Raw genomic sequence first — 27606 nt, forward strand, 5'->3', positions numbered from 1 at the left:
ATGCGCTGCGCTCGCCACACTTTATAAAATCAACTCCACGCCGACGTGGATAGTGGGGGTATGAAAAGGTCGTAGGACGCATACCGCTGCGCTCGCCACGCTGCGGGTTCACGTTTATAGTGGGGGTAGCGTGTGGGTGCATTTAACATTGTAAGCACCCATTAGGGTGCTTATACAATTTTTTATCGCATCCCATTGCATTGTATGCCATATACAATGTCATACAATTTTAAACGTGTATGACATTGTACAACATCGCGCGATATCGTATGCCTTATGGTATGGGATGCGATGGGCGCTGTGACAATACACAAGTACCTATTTTTTTGCTAAAAACCTACATCTAACTGGCACTAATGGAAAATAACATAACTGGCACTAAATATGTGCAAGGACATGATTTCTTGGCATTCAACTCAGTGTCTGAGATTGTACACAAACATGTTTTAAAACCTTGTTTCATGCACAAATAAAATATATTTGTGTGTTTGATGTGTTTATACAACATAAATGCAAGATACCTAATTCAAATATAAAATTACACCAAAATACGGAATAATCAGTTATCCAGCTGATTAAGGGATACTCAACCTGTATCCCTTTTCTATTTTAATGTTAAATCTCCCAACCAACAGTAAAACTATACATATGCCTGATTGGCAGTCAACTCTGCACTAGACCCAAGTTGTTATACCGAGCATACGAAAAAAAAAATAATCTTAATTCTGGACAGAAAAGTTGAAAAAAGTGACATTTATTTAGTGTATACAGTACTTCAATATAATTGTAAAATTACTATATAAAAAGTACAAGAATATAACGGTGCTTTGTTTTGTTCCCTCATTTACATGTACACAAACTTATCTTTATTAAACATTATTATTTATTACTATAATATAAACACTTATGGGAATACATATTTGGCCCTCTCGATTTACATTGAACAGTAAGAACGGAAGACGTGACTGGGGGGGGGGTGGCAGTAAATGTATTATGGACCCACACCTGAGGTGTTTCTTTTTTTTTTTAAATAAAAAATATTTTTCACAACTCAGTTGACAAGTTATGACCCTATGAACCTTCTGTAACCTTGGTTTTAGGTCTCATTTATTATATATAGCAGACAAGCGAACAAGGTTAAATCTAAGAAAAAAGGTTTTTCAGGATCCAGGCCAGTGTACAGAACATATAAAATGCAGATGTTCTTCAGAATAGTGTTTGGCCTCCATGTGTTCGGTTTCGCAATCGTTATTGAAACGGTTTCACAATCTTCATTGAAATATAGTTCTACAAAAAGGAGAAAAAAAAAAGTTGCCAATATTAACATGTGACGATATTTATGAATTGGTTATAAAACGAAGAAAAAAGTTACATAAAACACCAAGTAACACGAGTGTCAAAACAGCTTGGGTTGCTTTTATATATAAGTTATTAATTTAATATTTTACATATCTTGTTTTAACTGAAATATTTGACTATCGCTTTGTACTGTAAACATTCTAACAGGGGTAGGTGGCAGGTCACTGGTCTGTTTACAGTTCCACGAGCAAACATTTTATGTATAGAAAAGGAAAACATTAAATAAATCCAAAAATTAATTATAACTAATGTGTACACACGATTAGATTCCCTTGCTATTCGATATAGATTCCATCTCTGTACTATTTACATACAATTCATACAATCTGCATTAGATTTCCACTATATAGTTATTGCTGCCCTGTCTATCTGGGTTTCGATTTGTGCCGTCATGGGAGAGCGCATCAGGATTGCAAGGTAAAAACCTGTGCGATTTGCATGCGATTTTGACTATATAGACAAAATCTCATGCTGGATTGCACCATACGTACACACCATTACACTACCTGTAAGAATAATACATCTAGGAAACATAAGCCATCATTACGCTTTATTAAACAAGATCGTTAAGTGCGGTAAATACTAATAAATACTTTGATTGCCAAGTGAATTTGTCAAAATTGGTGTGAAAATTGCCAATCAAACATTTTTATTCATCATAACGACCTGTAATGTTTACTTCATACAGGAAATAATCTTTTTTTAGATATTTTTTATTTGAATTTATATAACAAATGTGAACAGCGCTGGTATTTTTAGCCAATATTTGGCACAGCTCACAGATGTTGGCACTCAAAAGGGATAATAATAAATCTATTCAATCGACCAATTGCAGAAGTGTAACAACACACACACACAAACACACACAAACCTACCGGCAAGGAATACAAAAATATTCCAAGGAAAAGCAGTACGAGCAGCAGGACGATAAGGCCAATGAAAATCCATTTAAATCTGCGCCACACAATAAATTTCATGGTCTTGCATGGGTTTGTGAACCAAAGGAAGGAGGTTTCTGGTCGGCTGCATTTTGAAAGAAACAATATTAATCACACTAACAAACAGCAAAGGAGAAAGAAAGAGTTTGGTAGTTTAAGCCGAGCAAAATAAATGCGATTCAATTAATAATTAACTGCATGAGAAGAAAGGAAAAAACAAAAAAAAGTCAGCCTGTAAAATAGGAAAGCAAGAGGATAAAGAATATCATGTTCTAGGAAGAACGGGAGACAGTAAAACCAGAAAAACTATAAAGCTATCAGACTGTTGCCAAACCAGAAGTCTGTTCTGGACCCAGTTGGCAGAGGATCCAAATGCAAGTACGATAGATACTACAGTCATTCCCAACACCAGTGACTGAACATGAAAAACCTCTCACTTTGGTGGGTCTAACTTGGGGTTCATGTTGGGTTCATCACGTCCCTTGCCAGCTGGCCTTTCTTCTGTCTCTTTTTCATTTAGGACCTCCAGAGTCAGCTCAATTTTTCCCTTTTGGCAAATGAAAACAGGTTCATGACATTTCATTAAACACCTTACTGTGATTGTTTAGGGAAAATAATGTATTGTAGCTTTTAAGCGACTCTCTCATGAGCCCGATCCGGTCATTTTGTGTGAAAGCAACAATGGCCGATATAATGGCAACAATGCTAATTAGTCCTTAAGTGATATAGCTTGTTGGTCTTCAATCTCTGATGACAGCAATGTGTAAACAGTTGGAAGACTGTTATTGCAGTAAAGTACAGCTTACATTTACACAGATGGCTACAAGTGTAATGTATGTAGTTCTATTACACACACCTACGTAACCAAGGGACAAAGCCAGGCCTGAAAATGGTAAAATGTCATAGTTAGTCAGTACTGCAAAAGGAAGAAATTAGTGCATAAAAAAGCCGGCGGTTGGGAGCTTTTGCCTGGTGGCAGGGTGGAAAGCGGCTGGTGAATTTGAAAAAATATTTTGAAAAAAGACTGGGTGGTCGGTTATTGGCTGAGAGAATTCTTAGCCAGTTGTCAGCCTCCCATCTTATTGGCTGAGAGAATTCGCTCAGCCAATCAGCGTCCGGCCAATCTTTTCAAAATATTTTTTTCAAATTCAGCAGCCGCTTCACCACTGGCATACCTAGGATCGGACCCAACACACTGCGGGTGCTAAAAATCACCCGCGATGTGCCACTGATTGGTCAGATCCGATAAATTTAATGTGCAGCCTGTCCGACCCCCACGGGACCATGCATCAGGTTGTAGGGGTTGTCAAACATCTGATTTGGGCAGGTTTCTTGGCAAATCGACCCAAATCGGTTAAGTATATGGGCACCATAAGTGATCAAGTATATATGAAATAGTTAAAAGATAAAAAGCTAAAAAACGGAAAAGATACTTTTAGAGTACATACACAAAACAACGTTTAAGGCTTTTAATTCTGACAATATAATGTATCCTATTAGGGCTATTTTAGCCTGATTTTGCTTGAAAAAATACCCTGTCAATAGAGAACACCTTGGAATCTATTCGCAGCGGTAAATAGCGGCTAATAGGATATCCCAAATGAATCTTTAGTAGCATAAAACAAACCTAATCCTCTAAAATACAAAATGCCTTACATCACAGTAAAAAAAATTTTTTTATATATATGATTTCATGCCACTTTTCCCACAAGTCAAAGGAAATTTACAGTACCACCATTAGATTCCTCTTGTGGCCTCAACATCCTGAACATCTTGAAAAAGACATATACAGTGCAAAATACAGTAGGGTCATTCACCTCTTCTAATCTTGGCAGAATTAACCAAGCTCTCCCAGTTATCTAGCACTGGAATGTAGATCATAGTTACGGCATCACATCTTTCGCATTAATATTCTCCCATTATAGCTTGAGGAGGTGCAGGATAACTAACAAAATCCATTGCAGTATCTGTACCCGGATTAGACAGACATTACTACTGAAGGAACTAGTTTATAATTGTTTGGGCTTTCAATGGGATATCTTCCAGATAGAAGACAATTAAGACTCCTGAAAAATGCCACCATGGTGCCCATGACTACAAGTCCATAGGTCCACAGGACATAATACTGTAGCTTGGGTTTCTACAGATTGTAAACTTTATGGCAGCAGCTTAACCCTGATCTTTTGCGATTCTAGCAGCTTTATAGTTAATCTTTACTCCTTTCTCCAGCAATTAACAAGCTGCACCTGTTGTCTGGCCATTACAATTCTGGCTTTCCCTGTAACGAAGGTTGTTGAGCTTCACGCTCTCCTGGGCCATGTTCGTCTGTACTTTATGTTCTTTATGTCATAGCGTGTTTTTCCTGTGACATAGCATCTAGTGTACAGCATGATCCTGATCTGTTCCTGGCTAACACTGCGATCTTCAGAGGCACATGCATTATATTGCATTTCTCCTACATACTTGACCTGTATCAAATCAGCAGATGTTTCATTCTCTAGTTTCCAACAAGGTACAGATTCCAATCTCCGCCTGCATTAAATGCCACTTACATTAATTCTATTCCCTGCCTGTGGTATATGGCATGACCGTTGGCCAACAGCCACAGGTTTCCTTACCCTATTGCTCAATTTCAAATCAGATTGCTCACTCTGGTCGAACGACTCCCTAACTACAGTCAATACAACTAACTGCATGATGTGCGCTACATTAAATGTATCTTGCACCTCAAAACTTTATTCTGAGGGGTGCTTGAAAGGCGCCCATGTCTGGACCAGGAGAGGTGTCCCAATTAGTAGTGGATCCCCCTTGATTTATTACCATCTAAAGCCTTGTCATTCTTAGAGAAGGAAGAGAGCCCCAAAACATAGCAAAGCACAAGAACATTTAGCTTGGGTATATCCATTTGCCCAACATTAACTCAATAGCAGGTCTAGGGGGAAGACAAATGGCCAGCTCTGTGGAGTCTGAATTTGACCATTCATATCATGGATATCCAAAAAGTATGTGGGAATGGTGTCCCCCCTCCTTTGCTTATTGAAGCTGCAACCTACACTGATCAACTGGAGACTGCTTCCCCATATGGAGTGTGGTCAGAATCCTGAATGTGAAATCCTAAGGATCACAATACCAAAAGGCTCCAGCAGTCAGTATTCCCGTTGGGTTATGTTTAATGGTAATGCTACCAGGAGAGGTGGGTACTCGCCAAATCTGCCATCATTGCGACCGTCAGGATTCTGACTATTGGCATCCTGACCACAGCCATTTGTAACAGAACCTTTCCCTACAACACTAGCATGGACTCTGGTTAAGGATTTCAGAACCGTGCACTAACCATTCCCAAAACCTCTATCCGTTACTGTAGCTGCCTTTAGATTTTTATAGACTGACAGTAAAAAAAAAAAAAAAAAAAAAAGAAGTAAAAGATGTACATACAGTAGGCCACATACCAGACGGGTACATTATTGCATCAGTCATTGGACAAGCTGCAATATGTAGCAATCTGGCATAATGAATCATTCATTTGCTAATAAAATAGAGCAGTTTCAAAGGATGAAAGATCTGAAAAACATGTAATTAGCAAGAAAAGGAAAACAGTAATGTGTTCAGTCATAAGAGGACCGGTTCTCTCAGCATTTCCCATCAGTACAGCGAGCCAGTTTCATATTCTTTGGATTACCTGTCATTCCAGCCTTGCACGAGCGCCATTGTTTGGATACTATTCTCTAGTTTGAATACGCTAATCTGTGCACATGCTTTCTAAATAAATGTGGTCGTTCTGTCTATATCGAAGTGATATAGGGCCAGATTCTCTAAGCTTCAAAAGTGATAAAATGGAGAGTGATAAACAGCCAGCCAATCAGCTCCTACCTGTCATGTCACAGACTGTTTGAAAAATATCAGGCAGGAGCTGATTGGCTGGCTGTTTATCACTCTCCATTTTATCACTTTTGAAGCTTAGAGAATCCGGCCCATAATCTGGCAAAGAATTACTGTACAGAAATACTGGGTTTAGTTGAAGAATAGGATTAAAAGTTAGAATGAAGATGATGCTTACAGCCATTATACGTTTCCCATCCTGCTCGGCGTAACAAGGCCACCATCCTCTCATGGACTTCTGTTCAAAGAGAGAGGCAACCTTCGATGGTTTGGCATTGTCCATCATATCCAGGCTGCACTTCTGGGAGGTTTTGGCTGGGATTACGGTGCGGTGTAAATCAAGTTCAACAAAACCTAGAGAGTGCAAATATAGATTTCATCACCGGTGTCTTACTGTGCATCCTGTATTAAATATAGTTTTCTTGGCATTAGAGTGAACAATATAAATCCCACCGAACACTATGTGCATTCACCGGATTCACAGTACAAAAAAAATGTTCTGGAGCCTCTTCCAAAAGTAGATGCATACAGTGCTGTGAGCCAATCTATAGAGCCGCAGGAATAGAGTTATAGTGACTGCCAACATCTGCAGAATGTCAACTTGTCCACAAAGTCAACATGAAAAATGTTGACATTCTTATGGTAGGTCAGGTTAGTAATAGGAACTAGAGAGGGTTACTGATTGGCTACATGAGGGAAGGTTGTTAGGGAATAGAGGGAGGATTAGGGGTAAATTGAGCACACATTACAGTGATGTGTACCCTGCCTATATCGTGGGTGACGGGAGTCGGGACTCTGCAAGTGCTGATGTAGGGGGTGATGGAGCATCGCTGGCCTACTGGTTGACCAAAAGACTTGGCTAATGACAGCGGGAACATGCAAATCAGGCATCCGCACAAGACAATGTGAATGATATATCATGGTGTTCCATGTCAAAAACGATATATTGGGATATATGGTCTTGTGTGTACCTAGATTTAGGCTGATGGAAAGGAGGGTTAGAATTAGGCACTGCGGGGGATGTTTAGGGTTAGATTATTGGAGTTAAAAGTAAGTGTTAGGCACAGAGGAACAGAGGGTTAGGAGTTACCACTAAACTGATAAACAACCAGCTCCTAACTGTCATATTTCAAACCAAGCCTGTAAAATGGCAGGTAGGAGCTGATTGGCTGGTTGTTTATCACTGTCCACTTGAAGCTTAGTGCATCTGGCCCCTAACTATACCTGAAACACCGAAGTGAGAGCTGCATCGGGACAGTTCTAATCATATTGTTACTTCAGTGTTGACAAAATTATAAATGTCCGCATTATGGCCAGATCGACATTCTCATGCAAACTTGCTTATCAGTAAAATACACGGAACTCCGTTATGCCAAATCAGTCATTAATGTTTAATGAGATTTATAAATGCTCTTAGGATGTAGTATTCCACCTACTTATAGCAATGGTTTTCCTAATCACATTGTTCTAAAGTACATACAAGAGGACAATTTGATTAAATTCCAGTAAAAATGGGAGGCATTTATATACACATCTCAGTGTGGTCAAGCTTCAAAACACTCCTAAAAGCTGAGCAGTTACCCAAAGCCAATGAGCCCTTTTGCTCGGAGCCTTCCACTGGACATTTTAATAGATTTGCCCTTTTGATTAACGCCATCAGCACCTCTCTGTGGAAGACCAGGTCAAAGACTAACAGGTTATTGTTAGATCAATAATTTGGGTAAAAGCTTTTTATGACTCAGTCAGCACACTAGTAAAAGTGTCTTTCTGATTTACAACTTTCCCCAGAGGCCATCGCCTTTCCTCCTGCACGCATGGAGAACATATGGCTTGTCATACATGTATTTTAGAGAAGCAACTGGTCAGTCTCAAGGCCGGGGGTGTCTTACTAATGAGAACCATATGCCTCACCCGATTGGCTGTTAAGAAATTAAAAGCGGACGTTGATCTCAATAAAAATTGAAAAGTTGTCCATCGTTTCATAAATACGAGGCAGTGTGTCACTTTGCCTGCCCACAGCATCGCAACAAATCAGCATATTTGTAAACATACTTAAATCACCCAAGAATATGAAGCACAGCGGTGTCACCGGGGGCTGCGCAGAGCGTACTCTGGAAAGCGATGGGGGGCCCTCTAGAGATGAAGGTTTAATTCAATTTCTTCAACTTCTTTTAATGAAGTGTATTAGGGAAAAGGAATTGCAACCATCAATGTATCAAAACTAAAACCTGGAAATCCATACCTAAGTAGTCATCCAAGGAAAATTTGTCATTGTCCCAGATTTGAAGTAATAGTTTTGGTGGTAGCTTAAATTCTGTTTTATCAAGGCTCCAGAAATGTTCCTGAAATATACCAGAGAGACGTTAGGTCATAGACACTCTTGTTTCTTTTGTCAATGGTTTCCAATAATTCAATATAGAACTGATCAACTTGTATTATATACAAGACGCCAACTGATTCCTCCAGCGTTAACCCATTAATAACTTAGAGTAAACGCAATAAAGCATCACTGAGAAAACTGACATTTTTTCTGGAGTTGTATTTAATCCGGGTTCTTAAAAATGTAATACTAACAAGTGCTTGAATAGAATGCTAAATCTAAACAAAACCAAAACAATTATACAAAAAAGGTGTACTCATACATCAATGCAACAGTCACGCCAAGTGGCCCCTTCAGGTCCCATAAGACACTGCTATTGTTGGAGTCTTTTTGCAGAATTGAGAGTTATGGGGCCCATACACCAGACTTGTATCTTGGAAATCCCCCCGGTCCCCTGACAGTTGCGCCAGGTGACCAGGGATATTAAACATGCTTAAAATATCCTGATTCTCAAGAGGTTCGCTGAACCTGGACATTTTTTTTACACATTGATTAGCGATCGCTCAGTGTATTGGCAACATTAAGCATGTTAGTCGGTTAAAGCGGGTCAGGGGATTGAGCCCACACATGTACGGGCTCCTTCAGTCACAAGGTTTAGAAATTGGGATGCACCAGAAAACCACACCGATTAATTTGATATGCAACGTTTGTATATTTGTGTGCGACAGTGTGACTCTACACAAAAGGACAACAGAATTTGTCATGAGAAAAGCTGCAGTCTTAGCATTTCGTATACATATGTGCACAGATATACAGTCAGGTCCATAAATATTGGAACAGTGACAGTGTTCATATTTTGGGCTCTATACACCACCACAATGGATTTGAAATGAAACCAACAAGATGTGCTATAACTGCAGACTTTCAGCTTTAATTTACATCTAAATCAGGTGAATGGTGTAGGAATTACAACGGTTTCTATATTTGCCGCCCACTTATTAAGGGTCCAAAAGTAATGGGACAAACTAAACAATCCTAAATCAAACTTTCACTTTAATACTTTATTTCAAATCCTTTGCAGTCAATTACAGCATGAAGTTTGGAATGCATAGACATCACTAGACGCTCGGTTTCATCCCTGGTGATGCTCTGCCAGGCCTCTACTGAAAAGGTCTTCAGTTCCAGCTTGTTCTTAGGGCATTTTTCCTTCAGTTTAGTCTTCCTGTTTTTGAGGCTTACCAATGGTTTACATCTTGTGGTGAACCATCTATATTCATGCATATAAGTCTTCTCTTGGATATTGACACATACACCTACCTCCTGGAGAGTGTTCAACTGTTGAGAAGGGGTTTTTCTTCACCAGTGAAGGACTTCTTCTGTCATCCACCACAGTTTTCCATGGTCTTTTGGTGTTGCTGAGCTCTCCGGTGCGTTTTCTTTTTAAGAAAGTGTCAAAAAGTTGATTTGGCCACACCTAATGTTTTTGCCATCTCTGATGGATTTCTTTAGATTTTTCAGCCTAATGATGGTTTGCTTCCCTGATCGTGACAGATTTCTCATATTGAGAGTCGTCAGAAACAGAATCCAAATGTCAACACCTGGAATCGACTACAGACCTTTCACCTGCTTAATTGACAATTAAATGACGAGGGAATAGCCCACACCTGTCCATGAAATAGCTGTTGAGTTGATGGTCCCATTAAGGTGCGTACACACGGGGGCGATTTTGTGTAATATCGCTAGAAATATGGTCGCTGAGCGACCATATTGCCCGCGATGGGAGTGTGCACTGGCGGGCTCCCCCTGGAAGTTTCTGTTTCATCAGCGACCATCTCTGGTCGCTGATGAACAGGAGACACAGAGCAATATATTGCTCAGCAATATATCTCCCCCATGTGTACGGGGCTTTACTTTTGGTCCCTTAAAAAGTGGGTGGCACAAATAGAAACCTTTATAATTCCTACACCGTTCCCCTGATTTGGATGTAAATACCCTCAAATTAAAGCTGAAAGTCTAAGGATGATATTTGGTGTATCAGCGGTATAAGCGCAAGAGGACACATCTATATATAGACGCGCATACACAAGCACACATAAAAATGCACAAACAAAATATAAATAGGATGAAATGTAATAGGGTGAGCGAATCCGAAAACGAGAGATTTGGCAAGAAATCTCAAATATTTTTTTTAAAGCGGCAATCCTTTATACTGCAAAATGAAACTGCTTTTGCCGTGGAAATGATTGCCGCTTTAAAAAAACATATTACATTTCACCCGTAGTGTTCACCCAGTATCTTTCCCTTGGCTTCAACAACCTGCGTTAGGCACATTGGCAGCGCTCAACTCTTCATCTTATAACGTCTGCAGGAGCATATGTCTACCACACACACAGGAATCTGGTGCTTTCCGCTCAGCGTATATAATACAGGCACGGCAATGTATGAGGCGCCCACCTTCTTAGAAATAATACAGAGTTGTTCCGCTGGAAGATATTCAAATGGGAAAACAAATCGCCAGTTAAAGTTTCCTTCACCGTCCAGTGACCGATAGTGCACATCTGTTTTCTGCTTATTTTCTTCATTGCCAGGAATCCAACTGAAAAGTAATACGCAAACATATTTGGGTTTTATGTGACCTCCTTAACTAGCGCTTTTGGTACTATCCAAAAAAAGGTTTCACTGATTACAAACTGCAGACTTATTCCACATGCTGATCTCCGCCGCCCAGCCATGAAATCAAGTAACAAGTGCAGGAAGCTGAAATCTTTAGACGCAGGATTGGCCTGACCTCCGACGGCTAGTGTACTCATCTGGGGCTCATTTAGCCAAAACAAACACCAGAGATAATAAGCCAATTCAGGGCACCAGTCCCGGTCCTTTTACATAACTAGTTTTAGATGCTGAAAACAGCATTAAATAATTCAAATAAAAAAATGTAAAAAAAATAAAAATAAATTTCCTAAAAAATTCACTTTGGACCTGAACAGACATTTTTTAACCCTTTGAGTGCCAAGTGAATTTGTCAAGATAGGTGTGAAAATTGCCAACAAACATTTTTATTCATCATAATGACCTGTAATGTTTACCTCATAAGAATTATCTTTTTTTCCACAACATCTATTTGAATTTATATAACAAATGTGGAGTGATGCTGACATTTTTAGCAGATATTTAGAAAATCTCTCAGATGTTGGCACTCCAAGGGTAAACACAGCATGTATAACAACTTAGAAGAGGATTGGTAAGTACTTCATCTCTCTATGCTTCAATAAATACCCTCCTAGAAATCAGGGGTGAAATTTAATAGGATGAGAGATTCAGAAAGTGAGATTTGGTGAGGAATCTCCAGGTTTTTTTAAAGTGGCAATCTACATTGCAGAATCAAACTGGAAACATTGGCTTTTTATTAAATGTGTCCTTATACAATAAAAAGCCAATGTTTCCAACCCAGAAAGTTGATTCAACCCAGAAAGAGATTTTCTAAAAAATATCCAGTTTTTACTGGAGATTTCTTAGAAAATCTTTCACTTTCTGAATCGCTCATCCTATTAAAATTTCCCCCCAGGACTCCCAAGCAGAGACGGTTGAGCACAATGTAAGATATTAACATGCCCAAGTGCCGGAAGTTACTACACCAAATGGGTCACACTTCTAAATGCTACCTTATTTTCAGGGGACCTCCCAAAACGGAGGAAGATGGTATCCAACGATAAAGATTTAGGTGCAAAATGACAACGTTGATGCATAGAATAAGGCTTAAAGAATTCTTAAATAAAGATTGGCATTATAACGCATTCTTATACATACAAAGCTGCCCGACAGGTTAGCTTTTCTGCAGAGGTTTTTCTGGGTTGGAAACATTGGCTTTTTATTGTATACGAACAAAGTTAAAAAAATTTATTATCTTAAAAAAACTAAAATAAAAAACAAGAACATGGGGGAAAAAAACATTACATGCTAAACATAAATAAATAAAAATGAATTAAAGTAAAACATAAAACCCTTAACTGAACGTAAAAAATGTACATTGAAAACCGAGTCCGGTCTATAGTACGGATCTTTACATTCTAAAGGTCTCATTTTAGATTTAAAAAAAATACAAGCCTTGAAAACGTTTGCTAAAAAGCAATTAAAAAATAATAATTTCAACAATAAAATTGTCTATATAGATAATAACACATTATATTCAATGAGAATGTAATGTAAAAATATGAATTTCTCTTTATGTACAGGAATGAGAAAGTCCATAGCTTGGGTGAACCCCTCAAATCAGATATTTATTCACTCCGTGTTTGGTACAGAAATGAGGTCTACAAAACAGGATTTAGCCATTATTTCCAATTAGCCATGCGGGAACGGCAGTGTCCCTCAGCAGGGGGTGGGGGGTCTGCGGCTGTTGGGAGTCCCCCCCTGTCAGCTACTGAGCAGTGGTGAATAAACGAGCACCACAGCGTCAAAACAGGGGCATGGCCTCGTGTGAAGATGCACCTATAGGCCACTTCCCCTTTCTGGATAGCCACGCCCCCTGATTTTTGGGGCGCACGTCTGTGTCCCTCTTCAAAAGAGCCCAAAAATTGTGAGGTATGCAGAAGGCCATCACATGTAATCAGCAGACACCACATGCATGGCAGCATTGTGGAGGCACAAAATAAAAGGAGTCTGAACAGACAGTTCAACAGATTTTTCAGACTCCTTGAATCACTGACTGAGATTAGAGAAGTCATCAGCCTGATTGTCAAGAAACATGGAGTCGCAACCCCATGCTGAGAAGGTCAGGACCCACAGTAGCTGTGCTAAGCAGTCATTTGGCCAATCAAGTGACCTCTAGTAGTCACTGGCGGAACTTCACCTCAAAAAAAGGGAGGTGGATTTAGCCATTTGCCCTTCCTACCATATAATGGCAATAACCATGGATATATCACGTACCCTTTCACGTAAATGTCGCTCATTTCCTCCCCTGTAATACTCTTCTCATCCAGGATGACATCTTTGGTATTCCATACAATCACCCGGAGAATGTATCTAGTAACACAGAAAACATTAGAAAGAGCACAAGAAACATTTGTACTAATACTACTGCACTATGCAATATGTAAAATAAGCAATTATTGAGCATATATTTTTTGAAATGATATATACACACTGTATTTATATAAATATCTCCTGGGTAATTATTATGAACTAGGTGATTCATCACGCCCTACGGGCGCTCTTCACGCCGGCGTAAGGGGCTGCGCCCCCTTTATTTGTGAACGTTTGTATATGAGAAATATTGTTAGAATTGTATGAAAGATGCCTGTATTGCAACTTGGGTGTCCGCGAATAGCGGGAGGGGTTGCAGAGAATCGCTGAAGGGGGGTTGCGGTGAATCGTGGGAGGGGGGTCGCGGGGGGTGTGCCGCAAATTGCGGGAGGGGGGGGTCACGGGGTGGGGTGCGGAGAATCGCGGGAGGGGGGGGGTCACAGGGGGTGTGTGTGTGTGCCGTGAATCGCGGGAGTGGGGGGGGGGGGTGTGAAGCAAATCGCCACAAGAAAAAAATCAACACAGAAAGGTCAACACATGTAAATGTTGACATAAGTGTGGCACTTCATTGGTGTCCATGTGGACACATGACAATGAATATGAAAACGTAGGGGGGCGTTTTTGCCGAAACTCGCGGGAGGGGGGGGGGTCGCGGGGTAGGGTTGTGTTTTTGCCGCAAATCGCGGGAGGGGGGTCACGGGGAGGGATGTGTTTTTGCCGCGAATCGCGGGAGGGGGGTGCTCACCTGGTGGCTGTGGAGTAGCAGTGCTGGGCAACATGGGGAGGCAGAGGGTGTCTGGCACTGTGGGCTCACTGGGCTGGTTCTCTGTCATGTGAGTCAGTCATGTGAGTAAGAGGCTCCACCCAGCGTTATACACACACTCACACACTTTGAGTGACAGATGTAGCCAAATATATAAGAGATGTGCTTTGTATTTGCCATGTATTTAACCAATAACAGTTTACATAAACTTACTTTTTTGCTTTGCGGGGTGTGATATTGAAGGGTGGCCCTGGGTTTCCCAGGCTTTTGGGGAAGACATCAACCCACATTTCCAGTTTTCCCTGCGAGAAATGAAATCACAATTTAAGAAATCTAAAGGTTTGTGTTTTGGGCGAAAAGGTAAAACCTGCAAAGCTGATAAACTGAAGCAATGTGTATTCGATAATTATATTCTTACAAACTTGCTCTAGAGAGTAACAAGATCAACACAGAAACAGACGTTTGTATGAAGGCACATTTCCCACACCTGCTGGGAAGTGCTACCTTCTTTGTGAGCGAAAATACGCTTTTACACATGAGGACACACTGTAATCGGAGAACCGCATGTGGATAAAAGTTTCATTGAATGCAGACAGTTTTAATGGCAAATGAACTACCAGAGTTAGTGCGCTGCATGTTGCCATTCATACACTGTAGATACCTAGGAACAATCCTCCAGTACGAACCAGACTTACCTGTGAGAGGTTTGGCTGGAAGGTGCTATACAATGTCCGCGTTTCTACATGTTCCGGAACAAGACCTTGGCCTCGCACTACATAGAGAGCAAGTCTCTCGTTGGCAGGTCCAAGATGCTGATGTATTTTTTTGTTCGCTTCTAGATAGAAAATGGTCATGTTCGATTAATAAGCAGGTTATTTAATTAGGGACATCACAGTAAGGTCTGTGTGTGGGGATAACAGACTAGAAAAGGAATTACCACTTCTACCTGCTCTCCCATAGAAGCTACAGATAAGCCCACTCAGTCCAAGTCTCCCAGCCAGGCAGCAAGAGATACACAGATAATGCTACTAGGTATTCAGGAACTAATGTGTCATTTCATTTGTAATTGCCAATGCACTCGGACCAGAGTTTTAAATGGTTAAAACAAAAAGATTCTGCACATTGTATAAACCAGATTACTTTTTAAAATGTAAATAACTAAATAGCTAAAATGAAATGCACTAAATAATTGAAGGAGGACAATGGGATTGTGGAATATGGTGTGGACAGTACAGAGAATGAACGGGGGCTGATCAGCTCACCCAAATCTTCCAGCGAGTACTCCCGTCCGAGAAAGCTGACTTTAGTGCCATTCTCAGAATACACGGGTGGGGGAGTGCCCTTTAAACGGGCGACCGTCTGCAAAATCTCAGTGGGCTTTAGCTGATCCCTCCACTGATTTATCCCGGATCTGTAATGGGAAAACAGACAACTGCATTTAGGAACAATTTACTACTACTAAACAATAACCAACTTGACACATCTACATATGTGCAGACATTACTACCTACCCCTCCCCCACCCCGCCCTCTTAATCTCGCTGTTTAAGTGATTTGACTGAGAACGGTCTGTTCCTCCCATTCAATCTTTAGGATAGTCGATACATTCAACAGATGCAGAAATGCTTTTAATGTTGTAAATGTCTTGTACTGTAGTTTGCTATTGGCTCATTTATGTACTGTTAGGCACTACGGAACCCTTGTGGCGCCATATAAATAAATACAACCACTGCTATCCATAGTACATGTGCAGTTGCGCCTGAAAGTAAATACAGGGTGTACTACATGCAATTTGATCATGTTCAGGAGAGTACACAGATACTTACATACAGTAAGTCTGCGGCAACCCGCAGTGGCTCCCAAACCGAGACAGGAATCGGTTTTCCAAGTCTATTTTGGTTTCTCCGACTTTTTCATCCCGCGTCACAGTATCGTAATCATACACAGAAATCTTTAGGTCTTTTTCTTGGGGCAAGAAGCAGCTCAGCTCATACATTCTACAGGAACACAGACCAGAAGGACTTGGTGTCAGAACACATTTACTGTAGGTTACGGATACTGCAGGGATTTCCCAATATCAGAAAGAAGCACTTTTGTTTTCTACGTTTTGAACCGTCTAACTTTATACATTTGTTCTGCAGCCAAAAAGCAAAAAATTGTATCATGATCCAAAGTACAAACACTTAAAACAATGAGACTGGGATCTGCAATTATAACCGTAATGAGTGCACACGGCACGGCATCCTATGGCAACACCACCAGGATGGGGAAATATTATGGATAAGAGAAAGATTAAGCCGGCCATACATCTACAGATTCATCACATACTGTACAGTAACTCCCGGGGAGCTGCAGGCAGGAAAAAAAAAATACAAAAAATAAAACGCCATTCAAAACAAATGGGCGGCCGCGGATTGGCCAATCAGTGGCAGTCTATTCATTTGTATGGGTTTATTAATCTCCTGCCCGCCAGGGTGCAGAGCGGGGAGAGCGTCTCTCCTGCCGGGGCTTCACCGCTCTGCAGATAGTTGCAACTGCAACAGACCATATTGGATGGGATACATTATGGGTGCTGAAAAGAACCCACGATGTGCTGCCGGTGGCTGCACATACAACTTCTCTTATGTGCAGCCCCATCCAACTTCCGATTTAATGATCATGCGACTGCAGATCACACATGCGATTTCATCCAATTGAACCAGATTTCTCATCCCAAATTGCCTAGTGTATGGGGGCCTTAAGGCTTGCAGTAAGCAGGGAAGGAGATGGAGGTATTGGACCACCAGACACTATAGGGGAGGGAGATGTATTAAAGACTTGGAAAGTGATAAAATGGAGAGAGCTAAACTATCCTGCCTGCCATGTAAAGGCCCCCATACACTAACTCAATTTGGGCTGATTTCCCCGTTCCCGACAGATCGGGCTGTGAAATTGCCCCAAATCAGCTCAGTGTGATGTCCCCAATGTATGGTCCCGTGCGCATTGGACCAGAGTAGGAGGAGGTCGGACCGGCATGCAGGTCCGACCTCAGACCTCACTCCATCCTGGCAGGGGGCCGGGCTGGGAACACGAGTTGTATGTGATCTGTCACACGTTAAAGAGCAACCTGTGATGGATAGCATGCGACCCTGCCACCCAGGAAGGTCCAGAGCGACTCAGTTGGATCGGCTGGGCATACACTACTTAGCGGCTCCTTTCTCTTATCCACAATTCTATTGATGCTAGCATTTGACTTCCTGTAAAGTCGGATATGGGAGCTTACCCAGAGCAGGACATGTGTGCAAGTGTACCGTAAATATATAATTACAATATATACACACACGTTTTCCAAATTACAAACCAAAGCATAATTCCTGGACGATCAGAAATAGCGTCACACACCAATTCAATATTGGACCTTTCCGTCAGTTTTAGTCAATGCAGATTCGACTTTTTTTTTTTTTTAAGAAGCATGAAAAAAAAAAAAAAACTGTCAAAACTGTTGCCACCATCGACAAAATACACACGTGGATCGGCAAGCTTTCTGCCAATACACATGTTTTCTGACAGTCACAGGTTGAATACCGATTGTAGAATTGGCTGGTATTTCCAGCTGTCAGAAATGTTCTAACAGTTGAAAAAAAGGATTGAAGACTCCTGTGTGTCTAGGTTGGCAGTCAATAGATAGACGATAGAAGGCCAACACCAATTTTTGGTGATTGGTTTTAAACTTTCATATTTTACCGTCCACGTGGACTCAGACTGTAAATGGTAATGTGTGCTAAGTGCAGCAGAGGGAGGCATTTGGCCCACACCATCGGGGATCAAAGCGAACAAGGCGAGGGGATGTTATACGCTAATTGGGGTTTCGCATGTTCAGGTGTCAACAATAATATGAGACTTTCGTATTTCTGGTTGTCAATCTTTTGATGCGTCAACTTTTCGGCCCTCTAGCTCTTGTGCTTGTTGACCAAATGACTGGTCCGGTGAGCTATACAACACATGTATGCTAGATACCAAGAATAAGCATGGACATGGAAATGAAAAAAAAAAAAAAAAAAAAGACTGATGGAATTAATCCTACTGCTAGACCGTGGTAGATCTAGAGCAGTGGTAGCCAACCCTAGCCCTCGAGAGCTACCAACAGTTCACATTTTCCAGACAACCTAGCTGCTGCACAGCTGAACTCATTAATCACTGACACATTTTAAAAGATCCACAGATGGAGCTAATTAGCTCACTTGTGATTCTGTGAGGAGACCTGCAAAACATGCACTGTTGGTAGCTCTCGAGGACCAGGGTTGGCTACCCCAGATCTAGAGCTATAGAGATATAAAATCAGACCAAATGTCACATGCGAGGAAGTGACCTAGGTTGAAAGGCAGCTTTACCTCTTTTCCATATACATACACATATATACAGACATATATGAGCATGTGTCACTAATTTATATATATGTGCAAGTATACAGCCGCCAATTATTCATATAATTAGAGTCATCTCCCACATTAGAGTCAGCCATTGTATTTCTTTCCAAGAAGCTGGAATATACAAATCCTAGTGTTCCATTAATAAAAGTATTAGGTACCTGCCAAACACTGGATTCAGAGTATTTGGTATGTAGTTATCCCGATCTTCTATCACCTTCTTACTCAAAGTAATTTTAATGTAAGGATCACACTAGAAGCAAACAAAGTTCCAATTAATCTAAAATTCAGATAGCGGCCATAGAAACAAAACAATGGATGTAGAGAACGTTGGCTGTACGTAATGCACACTTACTAGCCCATTGCTGTCCTTGGGCTGCAAATCTATTCCTCTAACAATGTAAATGCGAACAATGCATTCCTGAGATACGCTGTCCGGCAGCTCACAGAATTGCCGAGGAGGGGGCGGGATACCGGGGTCATCCGAGAGAGGGTATATACGGAAGGAACCCTATAAGCAAAGACAGGATTTCTTTTACAATTATACATCATATAATACAATATTGACAATTTAAAAGCAGAGGAAAAAAGTCAGATTTGGGTGGCAATCCTGCATCGCCTGATGACCATGGGAGATGGTTTTTGCTCCTGGCATTATGTTATTGATAGCCAAGGATACCTCCTCTGGTATCCCTGGAGCATGCCAAACATCAGGAGACTCTCCAATGGAAGCCATTTTGGTACTTATGTAGTATCTGGGCGCCCGATTATTTGATTGTATGCCTTAACTTATGGCATACAATCAGATGCGATGCTCTGCAAAATCGCATCGCGACCAAATTGCATGCGATGGACGCGACTTTCTATAGGATTCAATGTTAAATGGTCCTGTCCATATCCCCACTATCCAAGTGGGCATGGAGTTGATTTTATATAGCGAGACAAGCCCGAAGCGTGGCGAGGGCAGCGAGCCCCGCGTGGGGACGCGGATTACTTAAAATGTATTCCACGTCCCCTCGCCATGCTATATAAAATCAACTCCATGCCCACTTGGATAGTGGGGATATGAACAGGACCATTCAACAAAATTGAATCCTATGGGAAAATCGCGTTAATCGCATGCGATTTGGTTGCATGCGATTCGATTTTTCCGACCCAATCATAACATCGGGCGCCCAGTTATTACACAAGTACCGCCATTTCTCCAAAGGATCATCATTAAGCAACGTAATGCCAGCAGCCAGCGCAGCTCCCACTAGGCAAGGCAGAAGTCTGGCACCCCCATGAGTTATACATACAAGTCTTATGGCGGGATGTATTCAAATACATCGCCGCCCCTCGCCATGACACAGCAGCAATGCTAGTGCATATGTACTAACATATGGGACTAGCATCACAATGCGGTGACTGAGGCTCCCCGCGATACCCGTTATGTGGTGTGGGGGGGGGGTGTGTCTCAGTCACATCCCTGGAAAGCGGCTGTGCCATGCGCTTCCTCCTCCCCCTGCAGCTGGAAGGACCCTCTGACTGTGACCTGTTGCTAGGGGGAGGAGGCGTTTCACGGAGGAAGGTAAGCCAGGGGGAGGGGGGTTTGCAATAGAAGCCAATAGGTGGCGATAACCTGCCCGGCAAAGACTGAGCGGCCGGGTCTTCGTACATTTGAAAATGCAGTAAAACCCCCGAAAAATGGGGATTTTACAGCATTTTTCCCTTAGTGCACCCGCCCTCAATCCTTACAGAAAGCACAGCAGCACCTTCTATCCGTAAAATGTTCCGTTGTGCTCCATATAGAGCAGCAGCCGCACACAGACCTATAATTCATATCAAATGAATCAGCAGTATCTAGTTGCAAGACATTTTGGAAAGAGTACGACAGCTGGTGCGGGTGACCCGTGCCACATGGCGGACTGAGGCTAGGTGTATGAGGAAGCATATGTAAAGGTATTCAGGAATGTGAACAAAGTGACCGTTAGCACATTATATGGGGACTTCATGTTCCTCTATACCAGTGGTTCTCAACCTCGGCCTGCAAGTTCCCCCAACAGTTCACATTTTCCAGGTCTACACACAGAATTGCATGTGTATTAATTAGAGTCACCTGCGGATCTTTTAAAATGTGTCAGTGGGTAATGAGTGCGCCTGCTGAGTGACCTGGAAAACATGAACTGTTGGGGGTACTTAAGGACTAAGGTTGAGAACCACTGTTCTATACCAAATTGTAAAAGGTTTGTAGTTGATATACAGACATGTCTCGTCACCATAGACCCAGATCAACCCAGGACCTGCTTACTTTAAATTCTCCAACCTCCGTGGGATCATCCTCCTCTTCAGACTTCCCTCTGTACAGCTTAAAGGTTTCACAAAAATCTGTCAACCCTTGAAACTCTTGAACGTCTTCCAGCTCACCGCTGTACACCTGGGACAGCAAAACAGATCAATCAGAGGATTAGAACAATATACAGAAATGGGACATTATCGCTGGGTAACTTCACATCACAAGGAAAGAACTTCACCTTTATATATTTTAGTGATTTATCAAAATGGCAGTATTACAATATTAATTTGGGTGGTTAGGGTACATGTTTTCTAACATGACAGCCAGCATGTCTGAACACTAATTATATATAGAGAACAAATATTAATGGTGCAAAGGAAGAACTAGGTTCCAAGATGATGAAAACATGAAAAATGGGGAGAAACAAGAACCACCAAGGTGGAGGACTCCAGAATCAGTGGATCCCCTAAGTGGCCATTCTCACGGTAAAAGGGGCATTGATCATAAATTGAATTTCTAATGTGATAGGATGGCATCCAAGATCACATTGCAGGATGAGAGATTTTACGGGTGGCGCGCATTAAGTGGCCCTTTCCATGTGATGTACTCAGTGTTGCAGTGGTTCCCAAATCCTTTTGAACCTTGGCGCTCTAGAGTATCAGAATATTTTTCACCCCTAGGTCAAAAGTTTCTTGTTGATAAATTTAGATAAAATATTAAATTAAGTAAATTGTGTTTATAAGTCATCAATTATGTAGCGAGGAACCAGATTTGCTTTTGTTGCCCACATATTTCATGATTGGTGGGCAGCAACTCTGGTTTGCCTATTGCTTTGCCCATAAGTATTATGAATTTGTCCTAGACCAGTAATTCAATGCACCCCTGCAAGTGTCCTAAGGCCCCCCCAGGGTGCCTAGACATACAGTTTGGGAACCACTGGTCTTATGGAAGTAATGACTTCTGCTGCAGTCTAACATATCCTAAATGCTTCAGGTCCTGAGCGTTTTGAACATCGGATTTTCCCATATTTTGGAATGTTTGATAATTCATCCCTGGGGGCTTACTCAATTAGCACTCTCGGGGGCTAGGTCTTCAACTGTCCGGAGGAAAAAATATGCCACTAACTGACCTTCTTGCATGAAACAAAAATGGCAATAAATGGCTTTTCACATGATCACAAAAAACTTAATGTGATCAATTAATTTCTCCCCCATAGCCTGAAGGCCATTTTATAATATTAAACATTCTACTTTTTTTTTTTTAAGTTTCATATAGCGCAGCAAATTCTGCTGTGCTTTACAATTGATAATCTTGTATACATCGAACCATGAGAAAGCAAAAAGGTGTCAATGTCTCAACTGTGGTCAAAAATCTATATATAAAAAAAAAAAATGTTATTATAATAATTGATATCAATGTCGTTTTACCTTTAGGGTGTCATAACCTTTCTGCAAGTATTGCCCACATTTCTCGTGTTCTCCTATGGACGAGTAATATTTGCTCCACCAATCAACGATTTCTTCTTCCTGTTGAGAACATAGAAATGGCTCAAGACTGTCTGCAGGTACAGCTGTTGAAATCCTGACATTACTCTTTATGTGTGATTCTGTTTGAGGTAAATGTTGCCCTCTACTGGGCATAATACAAGTTGCAGTACAATATTAACTTGGGAGCGCCTTTATTTTAAAACATGGGATTCTCACCCTATTATCAGTTATACAGCGCGCGCATTTCTCGGTGCTTTACAGAGAATAGTTTGAACATTCTGTCAACGTCCCTGTAGAGTTTACAATCTATATTCCCTACAACATGTACACTCATTTGTTTTGTTGGGTGCCAATTGACCTACCAGTATATTTTTGGATTGTTGGAGGGAAAAAAATTTCGTGAGCACTAAGATTAACCCTTTGTGTGCCAAGGGAATTTGATAAAAAAAAAAAGTGTGAAAATTGCCAAGCAAACAGTTTTATTAACCCTTTGAGTGCCAACGTTTCTGTGAGAGATCCTCAAAATATCCGTAAAAATGACAGTCGTTCACAGCGACTTTTTTTTGGGTGCAATATTTAAGTAATTGGCTTGTCTGTATTTGTACTAATAGAACAGTGGCTGTGAGTGACGCGATGCTGGCATATTTTGAGCATCACTCACAGCAACATTGGCACTCAAAGGGTTAAACCCACGCAAGTACGGGGAGAATATACAGACTCTCCAGACCTAGGGCCATGGCAGGAACCGCACCCATGACCTCATTGCTGCCCCGCTTAGTCCTTCGGTCTCCTAAACAGGCCTTGTTTCAGGGATTTCCTCAAAACGCACCAGTTATCACTAAATGCTGTAGATAATGTAGCCTTCTCATTACATTATTCGGTACTTGTTTCCTAGCACGGCACCTGTGGGGTCCCATCGCATACCATTACTTAAGGTATGCGATGTGACCCGATATTCAGGTTTTAACACCTTCATATACAATTTTAAAATCGTGTCGCATGCCATTACAATGGCATCCGATGCGACGAGATTTCCCATTGATTCCTATGTTAAATACCCCCCCAACCAGATTTTTAATTGTACACCCACCCTCATGGGTAATTACTATGTCAAATGCCCCCGCCCCCCCATTATCAACGTCAACCCGAAGCGCGGCGAGCCCGCGAGGGGCGGCGTTACGCGTCCTCCGACTTTTTCATACCCCCACTATCCACGTCGGCGTGTAGTTGATTTTAGATAGTGTGGAGAGCGCAGCAAGCCCGCGAGGGGATGCGGATTACTTCACATGTATTCCGTGTCCCCTCGCTGCGGTCGCCACGCTATTTAAATCAACTCCACGCCGACGTGGATAGTGGGGGTATGAAAAGGTCGGAGGACGCGTTGATAGTGGCGTGGCATTAACAATGGGGGGGCATTTGACATACTAATTACCCATCATGGTGGCTGTACAATTAAAAATGGGGTCTAATCGTATCTCAGACCCGATGCCACAAATCGGTGGCGGCATGCTAGGAAAAAAAAGTACCCATTATTCTGGTTGATTCGCTCGATGCAAATTTGCACCTTTGCGAGTCCACCAGAATCCGCCCTGCTATGGTAGGCCGCCCACCCGCCCCCCATTTGCATTCTCCTAAACCCTGCAAATGGATGTTTTAGATAAACAGCCATTCGCAGGCCGGGGGGGGGGGGGGGGGGGGGACACTCCCACATTTTTCGATGGTGTGCATGCATATATAAAGGGACTCTCAGGTCACACGTGTGCACATTCAGGAGGAACTGGGTGGGCAGCTGACATCCAGTGGCAATGGCCATGAAACGCTGGCCATTCCCATAGGGGAGTACCCCAGCCCACCGCCAACAATGTTGGGTGCGTGCATCCGGCGAACAGTCTGTTCACTGCGGCCGCACACACCTGGCGTGTGCACACTCTCAGAAATGCGGCTGTGCCAAACCATCAGTCCTCGTGCGAGTAAACGAACCTGAATAAGGTCCTGTATCTGAAGGTTTGCAGCAATTTCTAGCTGTGTGGATAACTAGAAGCGCCGTCAGCAGATAATGACTGCGCCTAGTTCCCAAATAATCCACCCTCTTGTTTAAGATCTGCTCCACGCTGGATCGTGTGACTGTAAAAATCTAGCGAGCAAACATTGGAAAAGTCATTCCAAGTGCTGCTAGTCCGCCAAATATGTAATACTATTCCTAGTTACAAACCACTGGATGGTGCAGGTCAGATTTGGTTTCTGTATGAATATTCATTAGCTAAACACATAACATGGAGACCGCCTCCGCCAGTCTGCAGCCGTTTGTGTACTTGCTACACACAGATAAATGACCTAAGATATTCCTACTACTGCATCTCAATCCTAGCATTCCACAGTCCTTCCAATAATTACTGTAGAACGGGTTCTCAACTGGAAAGCCACAAGTTGTGGCCATGCCCTTACATGGGATATACAGCCAGGCCGCCGCCTCCAAAGTACCAGGGAACCTTTAATTATCATCCCTGCTAGAGGATGCATTACATACAAGCCTCTGTGGATCAGATATGTGGAGAGGGCCCTCCCAGGATAATAACGCGACTCCGCTTCTAGTAAAGGAATGTAGCAGCAGCTCAACCACTCAGACGCATGAGAACTTGAAGTGGTGGGGAAAACATTTAAAGATTTCAAACTTATATTAAATTCACCTTAAACCGTTTCAATCAGCCCCCACCACCAGTTACATCATTCACCCTTAACCTTTGAGTGTTAACGTTGCTGTAAATGATCCTCAAAATAGCTGCATTGCTCATGACTTTTTTTTGGGGTGCAATATTTAACTATTTACCAGCAACAGTGTAACCCGCAAAATAATTGGCTCCAGTAACATTCATTACAAAGCAGCCTGTGACATCAACAAACAACCTCATTCAATCAGCAGTATTCTGAGGAAGCCGCTGTGTGTTAGGAGGCGGAGACACGCGCAAGTCCGATCTCTTTTGTTCACGGTACTTTCTTTCTGCACATTAATCAGTGACCATCTTGTGGGCGGATCCAGACAAGGCAAAATACTGGAGTGCTAACCAGACCAAGCCGAACCCGCACCCAGCCATCACCATTGGGTGCAATTCTAATCTACCTGGCTGATTTTGATCATGATTTTTATTACAACAAAGCGATAATTATATCGCACCATCTCTACCAACTCATTGTTGCAATATTGCACTGATTTTATCCATCTACTAACAAACAAATTTATCATTGACCTATGCCGTCTAATGGGACTGACCACATGCATCCACTAATCCATTAAACCTTCATTGCAAGGACTTCCATCCCACTTGGTGGTAAGCACCTCTGGACTAAAATGTGCGCCGATTGATTAATTTTGTTTATTGATGTTTTCTATTATAATTTTTTTTTTGTTTAACAAATTATCCTAAGTTTATATTTAAATAATATTTTAGCGCAGCGTCTGTTGTCTATTATATGTTTATCCCATACGTGGACAAAGTACCCACATTCCACTGCAGCCTGAATAAAAAATCATACCTTGCAATCATTTATTGGGTATTATACGCTGGGACTCTTTAAAGCGCATAACCACCACTTTATATTGGCCAATAACTGTTCAACATCTCTAAACTTTATCTGCAAATTGCATGGGAGCTGGATAATTTATAAATCTACAGCAACAGATTGCTATTGCTTGGCACTAATTCATTCTTCGTGAAATCCAGAATAGAATGTTTACCTTCTCTTGGAGCTGGATCCAGAGCAACATCCCGAAGCAGAAACATGAAAATCAAAACATAAAAAGCACAAATTAGAGCAGGATAAATAGTACAAATACAGTATATAAAAGACTGTCAGTCACCAAGGACACACAAAGGGTGGAGTTTAAAAAGGTTTATTACATAGAGTGCAAATCCGAACCATAATAATCAAATTATGATTCACAAACCTATTGTATGGCTTAATATACAATACATTTGAGAAGTTTTATTTTTGGTTGATTTGAAGCATTTGTATATGTACAGTATGTAATAAGGATATGGTGAGCTTCATTACATAACCATGCAAAATACCAATTATTAATTTTTTTTTTTTACCTGTAATTGGTCTTAAGATGGCAGAACCATTACAAACCTGAGATTATAGTAAAAAAAAAAAAAAACGAAGTATGAAGATATACAGTAGATATATGCTATGGCAGGTGCCTGGATCTCCTGGTTCGAAAGCTGCTTTGCCAGGCAGAGATGGCCTTATAAGACCATACCGATTCTGAACTGCACCTATGTTCCATATGGTCAGGCTTTACTTGTGTCTAATACAGTTGGGCGTTTTAAGCTATACCATGTAAACACTGTACAATGTCTGGGTCTAACAATGAGATTACTAATAATGCTCTAATAAAAGAAATGCACATTCTCCTGTGAATATCTCTTCTCTCTGACAACACTTCGCAACGTCCCTAAACGCTCACCATTGTAGTCACCCGTATCCATTCCAGACAGTAAGCCAATTTGAGCATGGCGTGCTGGCACCAATTACATTGGCCCTTTGTAGCTTGCGTAACACACACTACTTTACATAATTTTCTTCTAGAGGGAGCATGACCACGGCTCCTGTGTTTAGCCACACCCCCATCAGCACCCATGGCAGTCTCAACGACCCTGATCGGTTCTACATAATTATATGTATGTGAATGTATATGCTAGATTAGTTCATACTTCTATTTCTTATTGTCCGTGTTCTAATAGAAACATAGAATTTGACAGCAGATAAGAACCCTTTGGCCCATCTAGTCTGCCCATTTTTTAAACATGTTACCTCAAACCATATCTGATCCTTATTTTGTACAATGCTAAGAATCCCTTGTGATGCCATATACAATTTAAAAAAAAAAACGGCTATTGACCAACTGTGAACATCCTACTGATCTGACAGGGTGCATGTTGGTCTAGGCCAGTAGGCATTCTAGTGTTCTTAATGTCTAAAGATATGAGTGCACGCTAGCAGGATTGAGATAGAGAGAACTGAAAGACAAAAAAGTGCTAGAGGGCTTAAAAAATAATGGGGCAGATGTATTAAGCCTTAACTAGAGATAAATGCAAGGGTGATAAAGAGAGATAAACGTCCAGCCAATCAGCTCCTTACTGACGTTTTTCAAACACAG

At 41.5% G+C, this 27606-nt stretch overlaps 1 protein-coding gene across 4 annotated transcripts in view; it reads right to left on the minus strand.

The window, feature by feature from the left end:
* Positions 1-741: 741 nt before the first annotated feature.
* The window catches only part of MYOF (myoferlin), a 156855-nt gene continuing 129990 nt past the window's right edge, over positions 742-27606 (minus strand). For all 4 annotated transcript variants that reach the window (XM_083149355.1, XM_083149354.1, XM_083149353.1 and 1 more), the window contains 16 exons: positions 26182-26193; positions 22389-22487; positions 20977-21102; positions 19042-19197; positions 18848-18939; positions 16107-16277; positions 15544-15692; positions 14977-15116; positions 14495-14583; positions 13423-13518; positions 10951-11092; positions 8419-8518; positions 6355-6530; positions 2735-2844; positions 2235-2382; positions 742-1287 (listed from right to left, as the gene is read on the minus strand). In XM_083149355.1, coding sequence (XP_083005481.1) covers positions 1249-1287; positions 2235-2382; positions 2735-2844; positions 6355-6530; positions 8419-8518; positions 10951-11092; positions 13423-13518; positions 14495-14583; positions 14977-15116; positions 15544-15692; positions 16107-16277; positions 18848-18939; positions 19042-19197; positions 20977-21102; positions 22389-22487; positions 26182-26193 — 1845 coding nt within the window. In that variant the 3' untranslated portion in view covers positions 742-1248. The remainder of the gene's footprint in view (positions 1288-2234; positions 2383-2734; positions 2845-6354; positions 6531-8418; positions 8519-10950; positions 11093-13422; positions 13519-14494; positions 14584-14976; positions 15117-15543; positions 15693-16106; positions 16278-18847; positions 18940-19041; positions 19198-20976; positions 21103-22388; positions 22488-26181; positions 26194-27606) is intronic.

Source organism: Crinia signifera, chromosome 6, assembly GCF_055691185.1.
Source record: "Crinia signifera chromosome 6, ASM5569118v1, whole genome shotgun sequence".
In the NCBI taxonomy this organism is placed as follows: Eukaryota; Metazoa; Chordata; class Amphibia; order Anura; family Myobatrachidae; genus Crinia; species Crinia signifera.